We start from the raw sequence: 18,408 nt of genomic DNA, 5'->3' as shown, positions 1-18,408 counted from the left end.
ATTGGTGGCTACCACAACTACCTCCAGGGGAGCATGAGGAAAGGCATCTTGCCCCGCGCCTGGTGTTGGCTTTCTTGGAAGAGTCCCATCATGTACAAATCAGTCAGATGACCTCGAGTCATCTGGTAAATGACTCTCCATTATTTTCCCCTCTGGGGATCTCTTTACATTGTCTCCTCCTGTTTGCAAAGCAGCTTGCAAAGAGCCCGACCTGCTGGCTTTGTTTACATTGCGGCTGTGGAGTCACAACAGGTGTGGACTTGGGGTGCACACAGGAAGGAGAGAGGATTAAACACGCTGTGTTCCCCGCCTGACTGGAAGGAAAGAGCTATGTAGGAACAGCTCTGCCAGCAGCTGGTGCCAGGGGAGGCGGGGGTGCTGCCACTAGGCATTCAGCTTTGTAAGAGCCATCTGTGTTTTTTTTACAGCTGTTCTAGGCCCAAGTGTGTTAGCTGGGAATGGGTGCAGAGTTAAATCCCATTTCAGGAAGGATGGGCAGAGACCCATAACTAAAGATAATGTAAAGCCTGTTGTCCTGCCAGAGGGATGGTCCCCAGCCCAGTCCTTCCTGCAGGCTCCCCCACCTGGTCTCTGCCCACTTTGCTCCCTCTGCCCTGGGATTTTGCTCTCCCAGAAGTGTAGCTCTCTGCTCTGCATTAGGAATTATGGGCCCAATTTTCCCCTGCACTGTGTGTCGTCGTTTACACTGTGCATAGTGACATCTGAGCATTGCCATGGTGCCCCAGTGACGTGTTGCACCGGGAAGCAGCTCTCTGGCTGGAATGCTCAAGAAGGGCTCAGCACCCACAGCCAGGGCCAGAGTTTGGCACAGTGGGTACATAATGGGTGCTGAGCTCCTTTAAAATCTTGGTCCTTATTTGGTGCTGAAATGTGTGCTGAGCTGCCTCAACTGTAGGAGCGGAGACCTTGGAAATCTGGCCCTGAGCTAATTTATGGCCCTCATCATCAGATGCATCAGGACAAACACAGACTCTGCACTCAGGTCCTGGCAAGTCAGAGGTTTTCAGTTCACCTCTTAAAACTTTTAACAGATCAAAAATCTGTTCCTCGATTAGGGAGAATCCTCCCTATTCACCACCTTCATCCAGGGGCCCAGCCAAGCAAATAAACCCTGCTGGTTAAATGATTGTACTATTGAGGTTTTAATGCGCCAGGACCTGAAACTGACCCATAATAAGCCAGTGCCAACAATGCACCACAGAACTGAGTGATGGGGGGTGGAGAGTTGTGTGACCAGAGCCTGGAGACATGCTGGCACTTGGCCTGGCCTGTAGTCTGACAAACAGGGCAGTAAATCAAGGGGATAAATAAAGATCCTCACTATTCCCTCAGGGGAATAAACTAAGATCCCCATAACTCCTTCAGCTAAGAGTTAGTCTTGCAGCTTCCAATTTGGCTCCTCTGGGGTCCAGACTCCTGGGCAGAACTGAATGGGGAGAGGAGCCATTTATTTCACACCTTGTCACTACAGTTTCCCCATATTAATCCCCAAAGTATGTTACCATTTGCTGATTTCTCTCTGCGGCTGAGTTTGTAAGGGATGCAGTGTGACCTAGGAGCGAGCCTCAGGAGCAGAGCTGGGTAATTGATTTTTTTGGTACATGGGCCAAATAGAAAAATCTAAAAAAAAAATCAGATTGGTTTGAAGCAAGCCTGATTTTCTTTTTTTCTTGCCAAAACAAAAATGGGGGAAAAAATCCTTCTAGGTTCATTGCTTTGGGGTGTTTTTCATTCTTGCTCTCTCTTGCGCGCGTGCTCTTTTTATTTTATTTATTTATTTATTTATTTATTTATTGTTTAAAAAATTAGCTAAATATTGAACTGAAATGCCATTTTGGAAGGAAAAGTCCAATTATTTCATTTTCACTTTAAAAAATCTCCATTTTTTTTTCAGCCCAGACAATTCACTGAATTTGCAAATAGTTTGGTGCCCTCCAAAAGGCAAGTCACTTCCCCTCTCTGTGCCTCAGTTTCACCATATTTAAAAAGGGGCTAATGATACTGACCTTTGTAAAGTGGTTTGAGATCTACTGAAGCAAAGTGCAATATGAGAGCGATGTGTTGGTGGCGGTATTATATACCGATGCCAATATGTCCCAGTGGCCTTGGACAGGGATGTGCCCTGATTTTGCATCTGGACTGATTCTGATCCTCTCTTGAATCCATTTCCCTTCTCTCCCCCCAGTTTTTGACCAGTTGGATGTGATTTCATATGAGGAGGTGGTGAGGCTGCCAGCCTTCAAGAGGAAGACCCTGGTGCTGATAGGTATGGCCCTGCCCTCTATGTACATGTTGTGCTTTTCTGGCCATTGTCCCTCTCCACCCTGACCAATGGCCTGGACAGAATGGAACCTGATAGAGCATTTCCACTGGGGAACCCTGCCAGCTGAGGGTTAGGTCTGTTACTTCTTTAACACGGGTTTGATCCCAAGGCAATGGGAGTGTTTCCATCAACTTTAGTGGACTTTGGATCAAGCCCTTGATCCTTAAAACAACATCAGCTGGTGGATTTATGACCTACATCTGGCCTGAATAAAATGTATTCTCCTCGGATTGAGAGTCCTACTGGATTCTAGAGAGATTTGTGTGGGGGCTTGGGGTTCTGCAAGAGTCACCCCAAGCTCCCGCTCTCCCTGTGTTTTGAGCTGCCCCTGCTGGCTGTGCAGTAGAAGTTCAGAAGAGCTGAACTGGCATCCTCAGGCACAGCTGTGTTGGCCGGCTTGGGCATTTAGAAACTGGCACTGTTAGCAGTACCCGAGTCATGGTGTGAACTGTGCTGCAGAGGGAACCTGGAGGAGGAGCAGTCAGCCCTGGGTGGGAGGGGATGGGTTTTCAAAAACAATGCAGTGGTTTTTTTTTTTTTAAAAGAATGATAAAGCTGCCTTTTGTTTAAACCTAAGGGTGGGAATCAACCCCTGTCCTGAGCCTTGCACGGCACAGACCCCTTGGTATGAGACTCAGGGCATGTCTGCATGGGGACACTCAGGAAAGTTATTCTAAATTAGCTTTTAAAGTGTGTTAGTTAAACCACATTAACTCCCTGTGTGGACACACACGTTCAGAATTAAAGTGGCCTTTAATTTGGTTTATCTTAATTCACTTTAAACAAAACCTAATTAAGACCACTCTAATTCTGAATGAGTCCACATGGGGATTTATTTTAATTCATTTTAAATTAATTCCTTTTGGTAATTTGGATTAACGTTGCTGAGTGCCACTGTGTAGACACTAAGGTCAAGATCCTGAAAGGTATTTTGGTGCCTAACTTCTATTGGTTTCACTGGGCGTTAGACGCCTAGGAGGATCCAGACCTAACTCAGTAGTGCCAAGGCTGTGCCTTGCCCAGTCCATGGAGAAGCAGTGGGCTGGCTCTGGGACTGGAAGTGCATTGCCCTGCATTATGGCCATATTGAAAAGAACAGGGTCTCCCATTTTGCAGAGTCTGGTCCATTCCAAAGGGGCGAAGAGGCTCCACTATCTGGTCTGGGCAGCAGTTATCCCATTCCTTCTGGGGGATGGGCTCAGTGACCCAACAGGGATGGAATTTCCTTGGCTAGCTCATCCTGCTCCATCCCTACTCGCTCTCTCTGCCAGAGCTCCTTCCTCTGAAGAGGGGTTCTTCTCTTACTCCTCCCACATGGCTCTTGTGATTCCCCTCTCCCCTTCTCCAGTACAGGAAAGGCCTCTCTTGGGGGGCACTGATTTCCCATCCCTCTCTCATCCTCTTGCACAGGTGCAAGCGGGGTAGGTCGTAGCCACATTAAGAATGCCCTGCTCAGCAAGAACCCGGAGAAGTTTGGGTATCCAGCTCCATGTAAGTAGTCACCCATAGTGGGGTCGAGCTCTACCCGCCCCCAGTGCCTGTGTCAGCAACCAGAACTAGCCATTTTAAAGCCCTAGGAAGGCCAGCTTCCCAGCACTCACTCCTAGCCTTACCTGCATAGAGCTGGGGGGGGGGGGGGGTTAGGTGCAGAAAAGCTGTTTCAGAGAATGTTCAGAGATTGTTCCAACTCCCTCTGAGCCCTGCACAGTTTGGGTTCATGGTCACTGAGCACCTGGCGTTACCGGGGGAGGGTTACCAAAAATAGTCCCTGTTTTAAAAGAAAAAAAAAAAAAAAAGATAGGGAAGCTCTAGCGATTCTGTACTGTCCGTGGTGCATGCAGAACCCCTGTGGGGATGAGGTGGCAGGAAGATGTGATAGATGCTCCTTTGGAGTGACTCACGAGAGTAACGGGACCACCCCAAATGCCGTCAGAGAATGTCTCAGCCCCATGTGTTCATAGATACAGGAGTGCACAACCTCAGTTCAATCAGCCTTGAAATCAGACACGAGCTCCTGCCACTGGACATTTCAGTGACCCACCACATTGGGTGAGGTTTTTTTGGTCTGTTTTGCTAGTGTTGCTAAAGTGGCTCTGGAGGTTGCCCAAAGTCATGTTTAGGGAAGATGATGTAGTCCCACAGGGTGCATGCTGGGTAAATGGGGCCTGCCTCGACCAAGGCAGCAGTGTCTCCAGCACACTTGTACTTTCCAGCAAGATGGCAGCTTGTCTGTCCTGGAGGCATGTTTCCTTGCCATCGGTGAATGCAATTGGGCTCAGATTACCCCATGTTCCTGCCATAACTCCTGAGCAGCGCCAGTGCTGAAAACATGGCAAGGCCAGCTGGAGAAGAGCACATCCAGCCAGGCCCATGCTGGGAATGGCCTGGTGTGCACGCAAAGGCTGGTGGAGGTTGCTTTCATTGGGGTATCTTGGCCAGCGGCGGAGAAATAGAAGAAGAGGTGCCAGGAGCCTGGCCTCAGAACTGGTAGATCAGTGTTTTCCCTTGGCTTTAAAGGACACCATCAACATGAAACCTAGTCAGTTTCAAAGCAGGCCTCATAGGTCTTGCTGGGCCTGATTTTTGTTGCCAAAACTGTTTTGGGCTGGCAAAGAGTTTACAGTCCAGTCCAGTCCAGGCTCTAATGTGAGCCCTTGTTCCCAAGTGATGCTGCTTTCAGTGACCTTGGCTGGCCATATTCATCACTAGGGGCAGGGCTTGGTGGCCCTTGACATAGGCAAGGAGGTCAAGAGGCAGGAATGCTCCAGATCCTCTCACCTGAGCAACAGTCAAGGCACTACAGGCAGCAAATCCATGCTCTGCCCACCCTTGTTCTGAGCAGCAAAGGGTTAAAGCTGATAGAGGCCCTGCCTCTCTTCACCAAGTGCTCACTTCCTCTGACTCCCCCCTCCTGGCCTTCCTAGGGCCCAGCTTGGGAACACGTGAGGGCTTCCTATGGTGCAGAGTGGCACAGCAGCCACTCTCTCCACAGCCTTCCTGCTCAGTGGTCATGTTGGCCCAAGCTAGCTGGCCCCTTTGGTTCCCTTGTGAGGTGGCAGCACAGGTCAGTCACCCAGCTCTCTCGCCCATTCAGACACCACACGTCCCCAGAAGAAGAACGAAGTGGACGGGAAGGACTATCACTTCATCTCCACTGAGGAGATGACCAGGGACATCTCCACCAATGAGTTCCTGGAGTTTGGGAGCTACCAGGGAAACATATTTGGCACCAAGTTTGAAACAGTGCATCAGATCCACCAGCAGGATAAAATCGCCATCCTAGACATTGAGCCCCAGGTGAGGGTGAGGGATGGGGGCAGCGTGTTAGGGGTCAGAGTTGGAAAAAGTACCTCTAAAATTTTCGGGGGCAGCTTTGCACCCACATTTAACTGCACTTGCAATTGGGGGTGCAAAAGAGGATTTATCCCTCTGTCTTCCCAACTGTGCCCACCAGTTGCGCAGGCAGAACGCTGGGGCCCGTCACTTGCGGGCATGATGTTAGTGGCTGGGTGCAAAATGTATCCTTTAAAGCATAACCCAAGCTGGGGCTGGGTGAAAAGGCAAGGCAGTGAAAGAGCAGGCCATTTGGCTAGGAGAGTGGGGCACTGTAGAGGGCAACTGAGCTGGACTGAGCTATGCACCTGCCAGTAGCCAGGGGGAAAGGGCACGGAGGGAGGAAAATTAAACACAAGAGATAAAACCAATGGATGGACTCCACCTAGTGCCCCCGTACTGGGCAGATACCTTGGGCGAGACTGCTGCTGATGGCCCCACACCTTCCTGCTGCACAGGTATTCCAGGGAGCACCCGCCTCCTAGAAGGGGAGCATAAAGGCAGATGGCAAAGCTGCCATGGGATTGGCATATCCATCCCCAGGGCGCCCGTGGAAAGGGCAGGGGAGTCTGCGCCTCAACTTGGCGACTTACTGCCTTCAGCTAATGACGAGGGTATGGAGGCAAACCTCTCCCCTCAGTGAGAGCTGACCGTCCCAGCCCTTAATGATGATGGCTGTTCTGTGGGTCCCTTAGAACTTTCCAATGGGATGAGAGAGGATAATTACAGCTGCGGAGGTCACCAGCTGCTGGCCTGCAGCGGTAGATTGCACTAGTTCTGATCTGCCTTCAGGTGTCACTATTTCAGATCGGCACTGTCTAGCTAGCAGAACATCAGCTGCTCCTGCAGCCAAGGGCCAGCATCCCCGTGGCAGCTTCTGAAAGGGTGCAGCTGGAATCCTTTGCTGCATCCCAAGCTAAGGATTTTTAAAGTGAATTTATACTTAGCTGATGTGACAGGCCTGAAGCCCAAAGACCTCTGGCAGCAGCAGTGCAAGCTGTCCGCAGCCCCACAGAGCCAGCCTTTGACCCACCTCTCTGTGAGGCTGTGACATGGGCCTGTCCCTGGCAGACACCCAGGGTGTGATTTTCGGGGATCCTGGCCTCCAGCCGGGACCCAGCAGAGCTGGCAGCCCTCTGGAAGGCAGGAAGGGCCTTGCACTCTGCTCCTGACCCCTCTCTCTCCCTGACTCCCATCTGCAGACCCTGAAGATTGTGCGCACTGCCGAGCTGTCCCCATTCATTGTCTTCATCGCGCCAACAGACCAGGCCAATCAGGTGGGTGCCATGGTGTGGCGGGAGGTGGAGCGATTACACAGGTGTGTTCTCCCATACTCACTCCCCCACGCACGCTTGCCTCTTTGCACACACCCCCCGCTCCCCATTGTGGCTTGTGGCCGGGGGGATGAAGAGCCCTTTCCTCACAGTGGTGGGACCCCAAAGGTAGGGTCCACAGAGGTATTTAGGTGCCTAACTCCCAGTAACATCAGTGGGACTTAGGCACCTAAATATATTTGGGAATCTCACCCCCAAGCAATTGTTTCTGTTCCCTTTCCTCCCTGGGGACTTGTTCTCCTGTCCACTGTTCAGAAACTGGTGCTTGCCCCTTCCCTGTCGGGTGTCTGGGTTTTCCAGCCAGAGGAGTGGAGTTAATCTGCAATACCCCAAACTTAAACCTCCCTGAGATAAAGTGCAGAGCACCAGGTAACTCCAAAGCTGTGAGTGTGAGTGCGCTTCCCCCCTCACCCTCCCAGCTGGGGCCACAGCAGCTGTTTGTAAGGGGCTAGGGGCTGATTCCCCATTCAGGCTGGTGGCCACCTGGACTTGAACAAGAGACTTGGGCACAGCTTCTTCCCCCTCAGCTAGTCGCCAGCACCATCCCCCCCCCCCCCCCCACAGAACCCAGCAGGCCCCAATCTCCCCACTTCGCAAAAGGAATTCCTTAGGAGGTGAGATGAGGCAAACCTGCCCCTCCTCCAAGGCTGCTTCCCCTGCCCTTAGAGGGATTGTGGTGGCTGGAGGGAGTGAAACTGTCTAGCATGTGTGCTCTTCCATAGCTAGCGCCTGGCTGCCTCCAAGCCTAAAGGAATAGCGAAGGCAGCAAGACCTTCACCCCAGACAGCAGCATAGCTGGGGAGGGTGCCCCCTGCTACTTCATTCCCCTCCCGCACCAGAACTAGGGAGGGGAGGGCTGTCTCAGGACTGGAATTACAGGGGATGTGGCAGTGTGGGTGGGGGGGACTTTGCCAGCAGCTTCTCCCCAGCAACCCCTCTCCGTTCACGTATGAATCCCAGCTAAGCTGCTGAGTTTCCAATAGGCAAGGACACAAACCACCCCTCAAATGGCTCCTTAAGGGGCCCAGTCCCTGGCATTCATGGATTCTGACTTTGCCCTGCCTGGGGCTCGCCCTGCACAGGTCATTTCACTTCCCAGAGCCAAAGCGCTGTCAACTTGCAGCAGTTTCAAGCTGCAGAGACCTTCCTGCTGTCAGTGTGGCTCACGCTGATTAGACGGCAGCCAGCCAGCCCGAAACAGTAACACCTGGATCAGCTGCCCCTCTCCAGTCTCTGGTGCTGTGCAGCAGCCAAGTGACTGGTATTGTACGAGAGACTGGCTTAGGTGTGCCGCTGGATGGGTCCCTTTGTCCTGCCCTTGAACAGCAGATGTTCTCTTGATTATTTAGCTAACTGAGCTGCTGCCCTTTACCACTGAAGATGAAAGGGGGGTTTATGCAGCAATCTGTTCAGAAAGCGCTGGGATCCCAGGCTGCAGCTTGCAGCAGGCGCATGTCTTTCTAACCCACTTGGTTCACTCGTGGCCTGGCTAAGCTAACCCTTTGCTAAGCAGGGTGCCTGCATGGCAATGGCAGAGTAGAGCTGAGAAATTCCACACAGCTGGACACTGAAACCAGGGGGCGAGAGGAGCAGGGTGACCACATGTCCCATTTTGGCCAGGACAGGCCCCTTTTTAAACCCTGTCCCAGCCGTCCCAACTTTTTTGGCAAAACTGGGCATTTGTCCCGTTTGCTCTTGCCAACTGATCAAACTGGACAAATGCAATTTTGCCAAAAAGGTGGGGTGTGACCCCCTAGCGGGGAATGGAGGAACATACAGGGGGTGAGTGGTAATGCCAGCCCTGCGCGGTACGGGGGACTCAGGCTGGCCTGCGCGGGGGATGGGGAGTGAAGGGGGCCCTTGGGGTAGCCCTGTGGGGTGTCCCATTTTCCCTTTGTTTACTCTCTAGAGGAGTAAACAAGCCCTGGAAGCCCTGCCTGAACTCAGTCTTGGCCAGGACCCCTGCTCCATGCTCTTGGACAGGGCTGGCTCAGTCAGTCAACCTGTAGCTGGGGATTAGGTTGCAGACAATTTGATCAGGAGGCTGTAACAGGTGGAGGGTTTATGTAGCCTTTGAATGAAGTGCCACCCGCAAACTGATTAGTCTGTGTTTATGAAGTGCTGTCCAATGGAAGGTGTTATGTAAGGGCTAACTATTGTGCTATCTGAAAAAGTTGTGGGCCAGCTGGCTCCATGGGCCTGCAACCCCATGCACCCACTGCAGTTGCTGAAGGTGCCAGTGTGAAGCAAGGCTGAGCTATTATTGATAAAAACTGTCTTCTGCCGCAGGGGACAGGCCCGGGTGGTGAAGCAAATGCTATATTTAGCCTGCTTTCACAGTTCAGGTAACTGCTTAGTAAGTCAAGGGCAATGGCCAAAATATGACCTCCAGCAGCTCAGAGAGCAGGGGTATTTTTCCCCTCTAAATACGCTCTGGCTGCTGAACGCCACACAGAGAGCGGGGTGCAGGCTGCAGCAATTCACTGTTGCCCAGAGCTGAGCTCATGATGCTGGTAAACAGAACAGCCATGTTAATTTCAAGTGCTACTGGGGACAGAGATGAAAAAACAATGTTAGAGCGACTCAGAAAAACAACAAGGAGTCCGGTGGCACCTTAAAGACTAACAGATTTATTTGGGCATACGCTTTCGTGGGTAAAAAAGGGGAAGTTACTCACCTTGTGCAGTAACGATGGTTCTTCGAGATGTGTGTCCCTATGGGTGCTTCACTTTAGGTGTGCCCCTTCACCTCTAATCGGAGATTTTTGGTAGCAGTGTTCCATTGAGCCTGCACATGTGCTCTCCCTCCCTAGCACGGGTGAACCTCCCTCACTTCCTTCTCTACCACAGAGCCCTATAGAGAACTCCGAAGTAGAGGGGAGGAGGGTGGGTTGTGGAGCACCCATACAGGGACACATCTCAAAGAACTATTGTTACTGCACAAGGTGAGTAACTTCCTCTTCTTCGAGTAGTGTCCCTATGGGTGCTCCACTTCAGGTGACTCCCGAGCAGTACCCACCACTGGAGGCTGGGACTTCAGAGTCGAGTCTTTTACTACAGAGAGTACTGCGGAGTCGAAGATGGTGTCAGTGGCCAAATCTTCAATGATCGCATAATGTTCTGTGAAAGTACGGGCAGAGGCTCAAGTCATTGCTCTATAGATTGCTGAGATAGGGGTATCCCTAAGGAATGTGATTGAGGTAGAAACTGACCTCGTGGAGTGCTTATGGACTCTGGACGGAAGCAAGTTGTGTCCTTGATAAGTGATTAATGCAACTAGAGACCCATTTGGATAGTCTTTGAGGCAATATCACAGAACTTTTGGATCTTTCTGTGGACAAAAGGAAGAGTTTAGGGGATTTCCTGAAGTCCTGAGTCCTGTCCAAGTAGAATGCTAATGTCTTTCTAATATCTAGTATATGCACAATTGTCTCCCAGTTGTCGCTATGTGGTTTTGGGAAAAAACAGGGAGATGGATCTGTTGATTGTTCACGTCCATTCCACATTAGGTGTGCGCATGCTGCGTGCATGAGCGTCAGAAACTTTTTCTCTTAGCGGCTCCCGGCGGGGCTCCCCAAGTGGCACCACTGCGCCGTACATATATACCCCTGCCGGCCTGACCCCCTCCAGTTCCTTCTTATCGTCCATGGCGGCGTTGGAACAACCTCTCTCTCTCTCTCTCTCTCTCTCTCAGAAGAGCAGTCCCTTAGCCTTTTCAGAGTAGCTGTTATCAGTTAGTTAACATACCTTGATGGTGGTCACTTAAGTGATTTAGGTGCTTGGAGGTTTCCAGCACCCGCCGCAGGGCATGCCACAGGCCCATGGCTTCAAGGCTTGCGCCACGTGCCACAAACCTATGCCAGTTAGTGACCCCCATGACTCGTGTCTATGTTGCCTGGGGGACGAACATCAAACTGAGCGGTGTAGGATTTGCAAGGCATTTAAGCCAAGAACAAGGAAAGAAAGAGACTTTCATTTAAAGCAGCTGTTGATGGAGGCTGCATTGCAGCCACCGGGCCCGAAGCACCCGACTCTAGCTCAGGCTTCCTCGGTGCGTAGTGCCCCGGAGCTGTCGAGAGACCTGGCACTGGCTATGCACTGTAAACTGTCAGCCCCAGAGCGCCAGACTAGGCCCCGGCACTGCTCGTCCTCTCCGGTGCGGCCCCTGGCACAGCCAAAAGCAAGGTGCGGTCATTCCCCTCACAGGAGGCCAGCGCTGCCCAAGGCCCCGAGCGCTGACAAGAGCGGGAAGGCTGCGGTACTGGTGCTGACACTGGCGGTCCCGGCAGCACAAGCCCCCCCGAGCCCAGACCTAAGTGAGCTCAGTGCAGACGATGGGCTCGAGGGCATAACGGATCAGCCCTCCACGCCTGGCCTCTTTGAGGCTGCAAAGGATCTCATTGAGCTGTCAGTGGCGAGCCCACTCCCGCATAGAGAGAACCCTCCAGCACCCATGCCGCGGGTGCCATTGAGGGGTAAGCTGGCAATAGTGTGTCGCTTGAGGACACTGTCCCGGCACCGCTCCCAGAGTTGGTCCCGGTCGAGCTCCGACTCCGTGGACTCATTTACCAGCAGCCTAGAAGGAAGTCGCAGCACTGGGAGTGGTTCGCGCGAGGAAGCACCGGAAAGGGCACACCGCTCTCTGGCACCACCCAGAGACTGGCACCGGGAGGAATTGAAACGGCCCTCGCCAGAGGACTCCCACAGACGGTCCTGGTTCAGGGAACGCCAGCACTGGCACTGGTCCTGGTCCCGGGGATACCGGTACTGCTCCCGCTCAGCCAGGAGCTGCTCGTTCTCCTGCCGGCGCAGATCGTTGGCACCGCTATGGTCGTCGCGATTGGCATTACTACAGTCTGGCGCCGACTCAGGCCGCTATAGCTACCACACCGGGCCCTGGACAGCAGGGACCCTCAGGTGGGCTAGCAACCCCAATGGGGGCCGCCAGGCCATTGGCCCTTCTGGACCCCCTGGGCCTATCAGGGGCACCAAGGGGCCCCGTTCAGGGCAAGTTACTCGGTGCAGTGATCCCGGTCCCTGCACCGACACCAGACGGTGTCAGAGGCTACAGTATCCAAGCCTCCAGCATCCCCCCAGGATAAACCGGAGAGACCGGCACCGAGTCCAGTGCTGTCCCATGGACTCCTGCCCCGGCCGGAGCCAGAGGCCCCTCCCACGGGAGAAGGGGTACAGGAGGACCAGCCAGAGGGGGTCGAGCAGCAGCTAACCTCCTCGTCATCCCTGGATGAGGCGTTAGTGGGTACAGCGGTGTCCGGCCCTCCACCAATAGACTATAGAGCCCACCATGAGTTGCTGTGCAGGGTCCCCCAGAACTTGGGGTTGCAGGCCAAGGAGATGGTTGAGCAGGAAGACCCCATGGTGGACATTTTGAGCCCCAAAGGTCCATCCAGAATAGTGCTCCCGCTCATTAAGACCATTCTGTCCAAATATAAGACCATATGGCAGACCCCAGCCTCCAGCACTCCAACGGCCAAAGGAGTGGAGCGTAAATACTTTGCCCCATCTAAGGGCTATGAGTTCCTGTTCTGAGTCCATGCTCCCTAGTGATCTCAGCGGTAAATGAAAGAGAGTGCCATGGACAGCAGGCTCCGGCCCCTAAGGCCAAGGAGGCGAAACGCCTGGACCTTTTTGGAAGAAATGTGAACTCATCTGGGGGCCTTCAGTTGAGGATTGCGAACCAGCAGGCCATCCTCAACAGGCATAATTTCAACTCCTGGGCGGCGGTGGGGAAGTTTAAGGACAACCTCCTGCAAGGTTCCCAACAGGAGTTTACGGTCCTGGTGGACGAGGGTAAGCCAGTAGCTAAGACCTCTCTCCAGGCCTCCTTGGATTTGGCAGACGCGGCGGCCAGAACAATCATGTTGGGGGTGGTCATGAGGCGCTTGGCATGGCTGCAGGACTCAGGCCAGCCGCCCGAGGTCCAGAGTACACTCCAGGACCTCCCCTTCGAAGGGTCCGGGCTCTTCTCAGACCAGATAGACACGAGGCTGCACAGCCTTAAGGACTTGCGAGCTACGCTTAAGTCGCTGGGTGTGCACACCCCGGGGACCCAGAGGAAGCCCTTTAAGCCGCAGCCTCCCCCTCAACGCCAGTACCAGCCTCGCCATAGGCATGAGCCTTACCGTAGGCGAGGCAGGGATAACAGGCAACGGTGCAACAACAGTAACAATAATGCACCGGGCCAGAAACAAGGCCAGCACAAACCCCAGCCAGGAAGTAAGCTAGGCTTTTGAAGGTGTGCTTGAAGACAGCATACCAAACCAGTCACCGGAACCGTCCCTTTGTTTCCTGAACTGCCTGCCCTGTTTCTCCCGTGCGTGGTCCACCATTACCTCAGACCTTTGGGTCTTACGCACGGTGCAGAACGGGTACCTCGCTGCAATTTTCTTCCTTCCCTCCCTCCCCACCCCGCTTCCCTGTCCCTCTTCAGAGACCCCTCTCACCAGCATCTCCTAGAGAAGGAAGTCCGCTTGCTGCTAGAGGCGGGGGTGGTAGAGGCGGTGCCGCACAGCCTAAGGGGGAAAGGGTTCTACTCCCGGTACTTCCTCATCCCCAAGGCCAAAAGGGGCCTTCGCCCCATCCTAGACCTATGCAGGCTTGATAAGTTCCTGGTCAAGGCCCAGTTCCGCATGGTCTCTCTGGGCACCATCATCCCTTCCCTGGATCCGGGGGACTGGTTCACTGCCCTCGACATGAAGGACGCATACTTTCATATCGCCATCCACCCAACACATCGGCAGTTTCTGCGCTTCACTGTGGGCCAAGAACATTACCAGTTTGCGGTTCCCCCGTTTGGTCTAGCCGCGGCCCCACAAGTGTTCACAAAGTTCATGGTGGTGGTGGTGGCCTTCTTACGGAGGCAGAGAATCCGGGTGTACCCATACCTTGACGACTGGCTCCTGGTGGGTCGATCCGAGGTGGAAATGGGGGGTCATGTGGAGGTGGCCCTGAGATTGTTCCACGAGCTGGGGCTCCTGATCAACTTCCCCAAGTCCATGCTCGTACCCACGCAGAGAGGAGAATTCATAGGAGTGGTCCTGGATGTGGTGCAGGCCAGAGCAAGACTTCCAGTATCCCGATTCCAGTCTATCCAGCAAGCGATGGCCTCCTTGCGCCAGTCTCCAACGACAACGGCCAGGTGCTGCCTGTGGCTGCTGGACCACATGGCAGATTGCACGCACGTGGTCAGGCATGCTAAACGGAGACTCAGGACTCTGCAGGCGTGGCTCGCTCGGATGTACCACCAGGCAGGGATCCCCTGGACTTGGTAGTGACAGCCCCAAGGGACGTGCTGGACTCCCTGCGGTGGTGGCAGTCCCAGCCCGTGGTTTGCGAAGGCATCCCCTTTGCCGCCCCACAACCGGACCTGACGCTGGTGACGGACGCGTCAGACCACGGATGGAGGGTTCACTTGGGGAACTTCACGACGCAGGGGTTGTGGTCCAGAGCAGAGCAGTTGCTCCATATCAATGTGAAGAGCTCGGGGCGATTCGTCTCGCCTGCCAGACCTTTCAAGCCACTCTGAGTGGTCATAGCATGACAGTTCCGACAGACAATACTACTGCCATATTTTATATAAACAAACAGGGCGGGGCCCGTTCCTTGCCACTCTGTTTTGAGGCTGCTCTCCTCTGTGACCTTTGCATAGCCCATGCAATTCACCCCAAGGTGTCCTGTCTCCCGGGGGTACGAAATGAGCTGGTGGACTCCTTCAGCAGGTCATACTGCATACATGAGCGGAAGCTCAGAGCGGACATCGTGCTTTCGCTCTTCCACAGGTGGAGGTTTTCCCGGGTAGACCTGTTTGCCACCAGGGTCAACGTCCAGTGCCCACGGTTCTGCTCGTTCCAGGGCCACAGCCCGGGCTCGCTCACGTACGCGTTTGCGATCCCGTGGAGAGGGGGCTTGATGTATGTTTTTCTCCCGCTCCCCTTAGTACATAAGGTCCTACTCAAGGTGTGCAGGGTCAGGGTGGCGGTGATACACTGGTACAGCACTGGTACACATCGCTCCTAGAGCTGTCAGTGGAGGCCCCAGTAGTCCTGCCCCTACACCGGGACCTCCTTACACAGGACGGCTGCCAGCTTCTCCACCCCGACCTGCAGTCACTGCACCTGAGGCTCTGTGGCTAAACACTCTGGAGAGCCAGTGCTCCCTTCCTGTGCAGCAGATTCTGCTTGGAAGTAGAAAGACCTGTACCAGGGCGACCTATATGGCCAAGTGGAAAAGGTTCTCATGTTGGTGTGAACCCCAACAGGTGCGGCCAGGCCAGGCCCCGGTGCAGGCCATCCTGGAGTACCTCCTGCACCTCAAGCAGCAAGGGCTAGCCCCCGTCCTCACTCAGAGTACACCTGGCGGCCATCTCCACCTTCCATCCGGGGTTCTCGGGGGGCTCAGTGTTTTCCCACCAATGGTGGGACGGTTCCTTAAAGGGTTGGAGAGGATGTTTCCGTACTCACGCCCCCCAGTCCCTCCATGGAACCTTAAGCTGGTCCTCTCTAAACTCATGGGACCCCCTTTTGAGCCTCGCTTCCTGTTCTCTCCTCCATCTTTCCTGGAAGGTGGCATTTCTGGTTGCCATTACCTTGGCCAGAAGGGTGTCCGAACTGAGGGCCCTCACCTCTGAGCCACCGTATACAGTATTTCACAAGGACAAGGTGCAGCTCCGACTGCACCCCAAGTTCCTCCCTAAGGTGGTCTCCCAATTCCATTTGGGCCAGCACATTTGTCTGCTGGTGTTCTTCCTGAAACCCCATACAGACCCGAGTCACTGCAGCTTGTACACCCTGGATGTGCGTTGAGCGCTGGCGTTCTATTTGGAGCGCACTAAGCCCTTTCGTAAATCCGCGCAGCTGTTTGTGGCTGTAGCGGAGAGGATGAAAGGCCTCCTAGTGTTGGCGCAGCGGATGTCGTCTTGGATTACAAGCTGCATCTGGGCATGCTGTGAGGTCGCAGGTGTTTCGGCCCCGGCAGTCACTGCCCATTCGACCAGGGCGCAAGCGACTTCCGCGGCGTTCCTGCCACAGGTCCCGATCCAGGAGATCTGCAGAGCAGCCACCTGGTCCTCAGTGTGCACCTTCACGACCCACTACGCAGTCAACAAGCAGGCCAGAGCGGATGCGGCAGCTGGCAGAGCGGTCCTCTGAGCAGTTGTTCCGTGACTCCTACCCTCCTTCGGAGGTAAGCTTGTAATTCACCTAATGTGGAATGGACATGAACAAGCACTCGAAGAAGACAAAACGGTTACTTTCTCGTAACTGTTGTTCTTCGAGATGTTGTTCACGTCCATTCCACCACCCACCCTCCTACCCCTCTGTCGGAGTCGCCAGCAAGAAGGACCCGGAGGGGGTCAGGGCGGCAGGGGTATATATGCACAGCGCAGTGGCGCCACTCGGGGGGCCCCGCCGGCCCAACAGGAGTCTCTAAGGGAAAAAGTTTCCGATGCTGGTGCACGCAGCGCATGCACACCTAATGTGGAATGGACGTGAACAACACATCTCGAAGAACAACAGTTACGAGAAAGTAAGTAACCGTTTTTTCACATGGAAAGTGCAGAGAAAGTAGGGAGAAACTTGGGACATGGCCTTAGAGTTACTTTGTCTTTAAAAAAAAAAAAGAAAAGAAAAAAAAAAGCCATGAATGATGGATGTGCCATCAGGGCCACTATTTCTCCTATGTGCCTAGCTGAGGTGATGGCAATTAGAAATGCTGTCGTCATGGACAGGTGTAAGAGAGAACAAGTTGCCCTGGACTCGGAGAAAGGTCTAGTCAAAACCCTGAGAACTAAGTTAAAGTCCCAGGCTGGAGCAGGTGGTGTCACACGGGGGAAGAGATTCCCAATGCCCTTAAAGAATCTACGCATTAGTGGGTGAGCAAACACCAAGTGGGAAGCTGTTTCGCCACAAGATGTGCCTTAAGGGAGCTGAGTGAGCGTTTAAAAAGTAACGCAAAATCAAAGGGAGGAAAGATGAGGTTGGGTCTGTGTGTTTGGAATAACACAAACTTGGAGTCATTTCCATTTTGTAGATCAGTATGTTGCGTGGTCAACTTGTGGTCGTGTTGCAACCCGTCTTTCAGCTCGTCATTCTGCCTCTAAGCCTTGGAACTAAGAAGGAACCAAACCTGGAGGCAGAGGACCTGCAGGTTGGGGTGAAGGGTCAGCCCATTGTTTTGAGGGAGCAGGTGAGGAATAGGCTGAATAGAAACAGAAGGGCATATAGTGTGATGGTGGGCAACAATGAGGGGCCAGGGAATGATCTCCTGGCCAGTGTCAATTGGTAAGGGTGCCGCTGACTGGGGTATTGGCAGTAGACACCCAGAATTGCTCTTGGCACCGGGCTGTAGGGATGTGCTCAGTACCGGGGTCCTGGTACCAAGTAATGGGGATTGCGTTTCTTCCCCAATCATCAGGTCTCCAGGGTACCAGAGCTCGTGCATCACCATGGGTTCATTTGGTACCACATAGGAGTGTCTGTGGTACGTTGTCAGTACCGATAGATGGGCAGAGCACTCCCTAAATGAGTGTTGTTGTCCCCAGTATAGAAAGTTTGTTGATGCCACTATATTTTAGAGATGGTACAGTAATTGTCCCTCCCTGGGTACTGAGGCCACAGGTTTCCAGAGCACGTGTGTTACCATGGGCTTATGTGGTACCACAGAGGAGTGTCTGTAGTATGTTGTCAGTATTGATGGCTGGGAAGGTGCAGAACACTTCCTAGATGGGAGTTTTGTTACACTTGATACCAAAGGGTTTCTTGGTGCTGCTCTTTTAGAGATGGTATGGTAACTGTCCCCTCTCTCATCTCAGAGTATGACTGGAAGCCCCTGGCGCAAGACAGTGCCATGGGGACTGTGCTGCAGGGCAGCACTTACAGCAGAAAGCCCCTTTCAGGTGCCTGCTTCAGAGCTGCCACAGCAGAGCTCACTGCAGGAGGTCCCTCTGCTGGTGTCTTACCGAGGTGGCCGCTCTGGGGAGCCCCGCTGGCTGGCCAGTTGCTCAGAGGAGCTCTTTTTACAAGCCTTTCTGCGGGGAGTCTGCTGGTGGCTTTTCTTTCTTTCCCCTCTCTCCTCCTCTTCACCACTTGACCCCTTTTGAATTGAGGGCTCCGGGGATGATCCCGGGTCAGCACCCACCGGAGTCCCCTGTAGACTGAAGTGTTTTCTCCACAGGGAGGAGTTTTAACTTCAGCTCCTGCGAGGCTGCTGTTTTAGCTGTGGCAGGTAAAGCACCTCTATGAGGCTCTCCCAGGCACAGTGAGTGTCTGGCCATTACAGGAACTGACTCCTGGCAGGAGAGGCACCGCTTGGAGCAGAGAGAGCCAGGCAAGCTCCTGGGCAGGGAGGAATGCAGAAGAGCGTTGTCTTTTATTTTCATAAT

General features: G+C 53.6%; 1 protein-coding gene across 2 annotated transcripts in view; it reads left to right on the top strand.

The window, feature by feature from the left end:
* The window catches only part of MPP1 (MAGUK p55 scaffold protein 1), a 55,862-nt gene that overhangs the window by 34,367 nt on the left and 3,087 nt on the right, over positions 1-18,408 (top strand). For both annotated transcript variants that reach the window (XM_048863631.2, XM_048863633.2), the window contains exons 8-11: positions 2,207-2,287; positions 3,755-3,835; positions 5,439-5,641; positions 6,880-6,954. In XM_048863631.2, coding sequence (XP_048719588.1) covers positions 2,207-2,287; positions 3,755-3,835; positions 5,439-5,641; positions 6,880-6,954 — 440 coding nt within the window. The remainder of the gene's footprint in view (positions 1-2,206; positions 2,288-3,754; positions 3,836-5,438; positions 5,642-6,879; positions 6,955-18,408) is intronic.

This window comes from Caretta caretta, chromosome 9 (genome assembly GCF_965140235.1).
Source record: "Caretta caretta isolate rCarCar2 chromosome 9, rCarCar1.hap1, whole genome shotgun sequence".
In the NCBI taxonomy this organism is placed as follows: domain Eukaryota; kingdom Metazoa; phylum Chordata; order Testudines; family Cheloniidae; genus Caretta; species Caretta caretta.
This window is presented reverse-complemented; position numbering and strand designations above follow the sequence as displayed.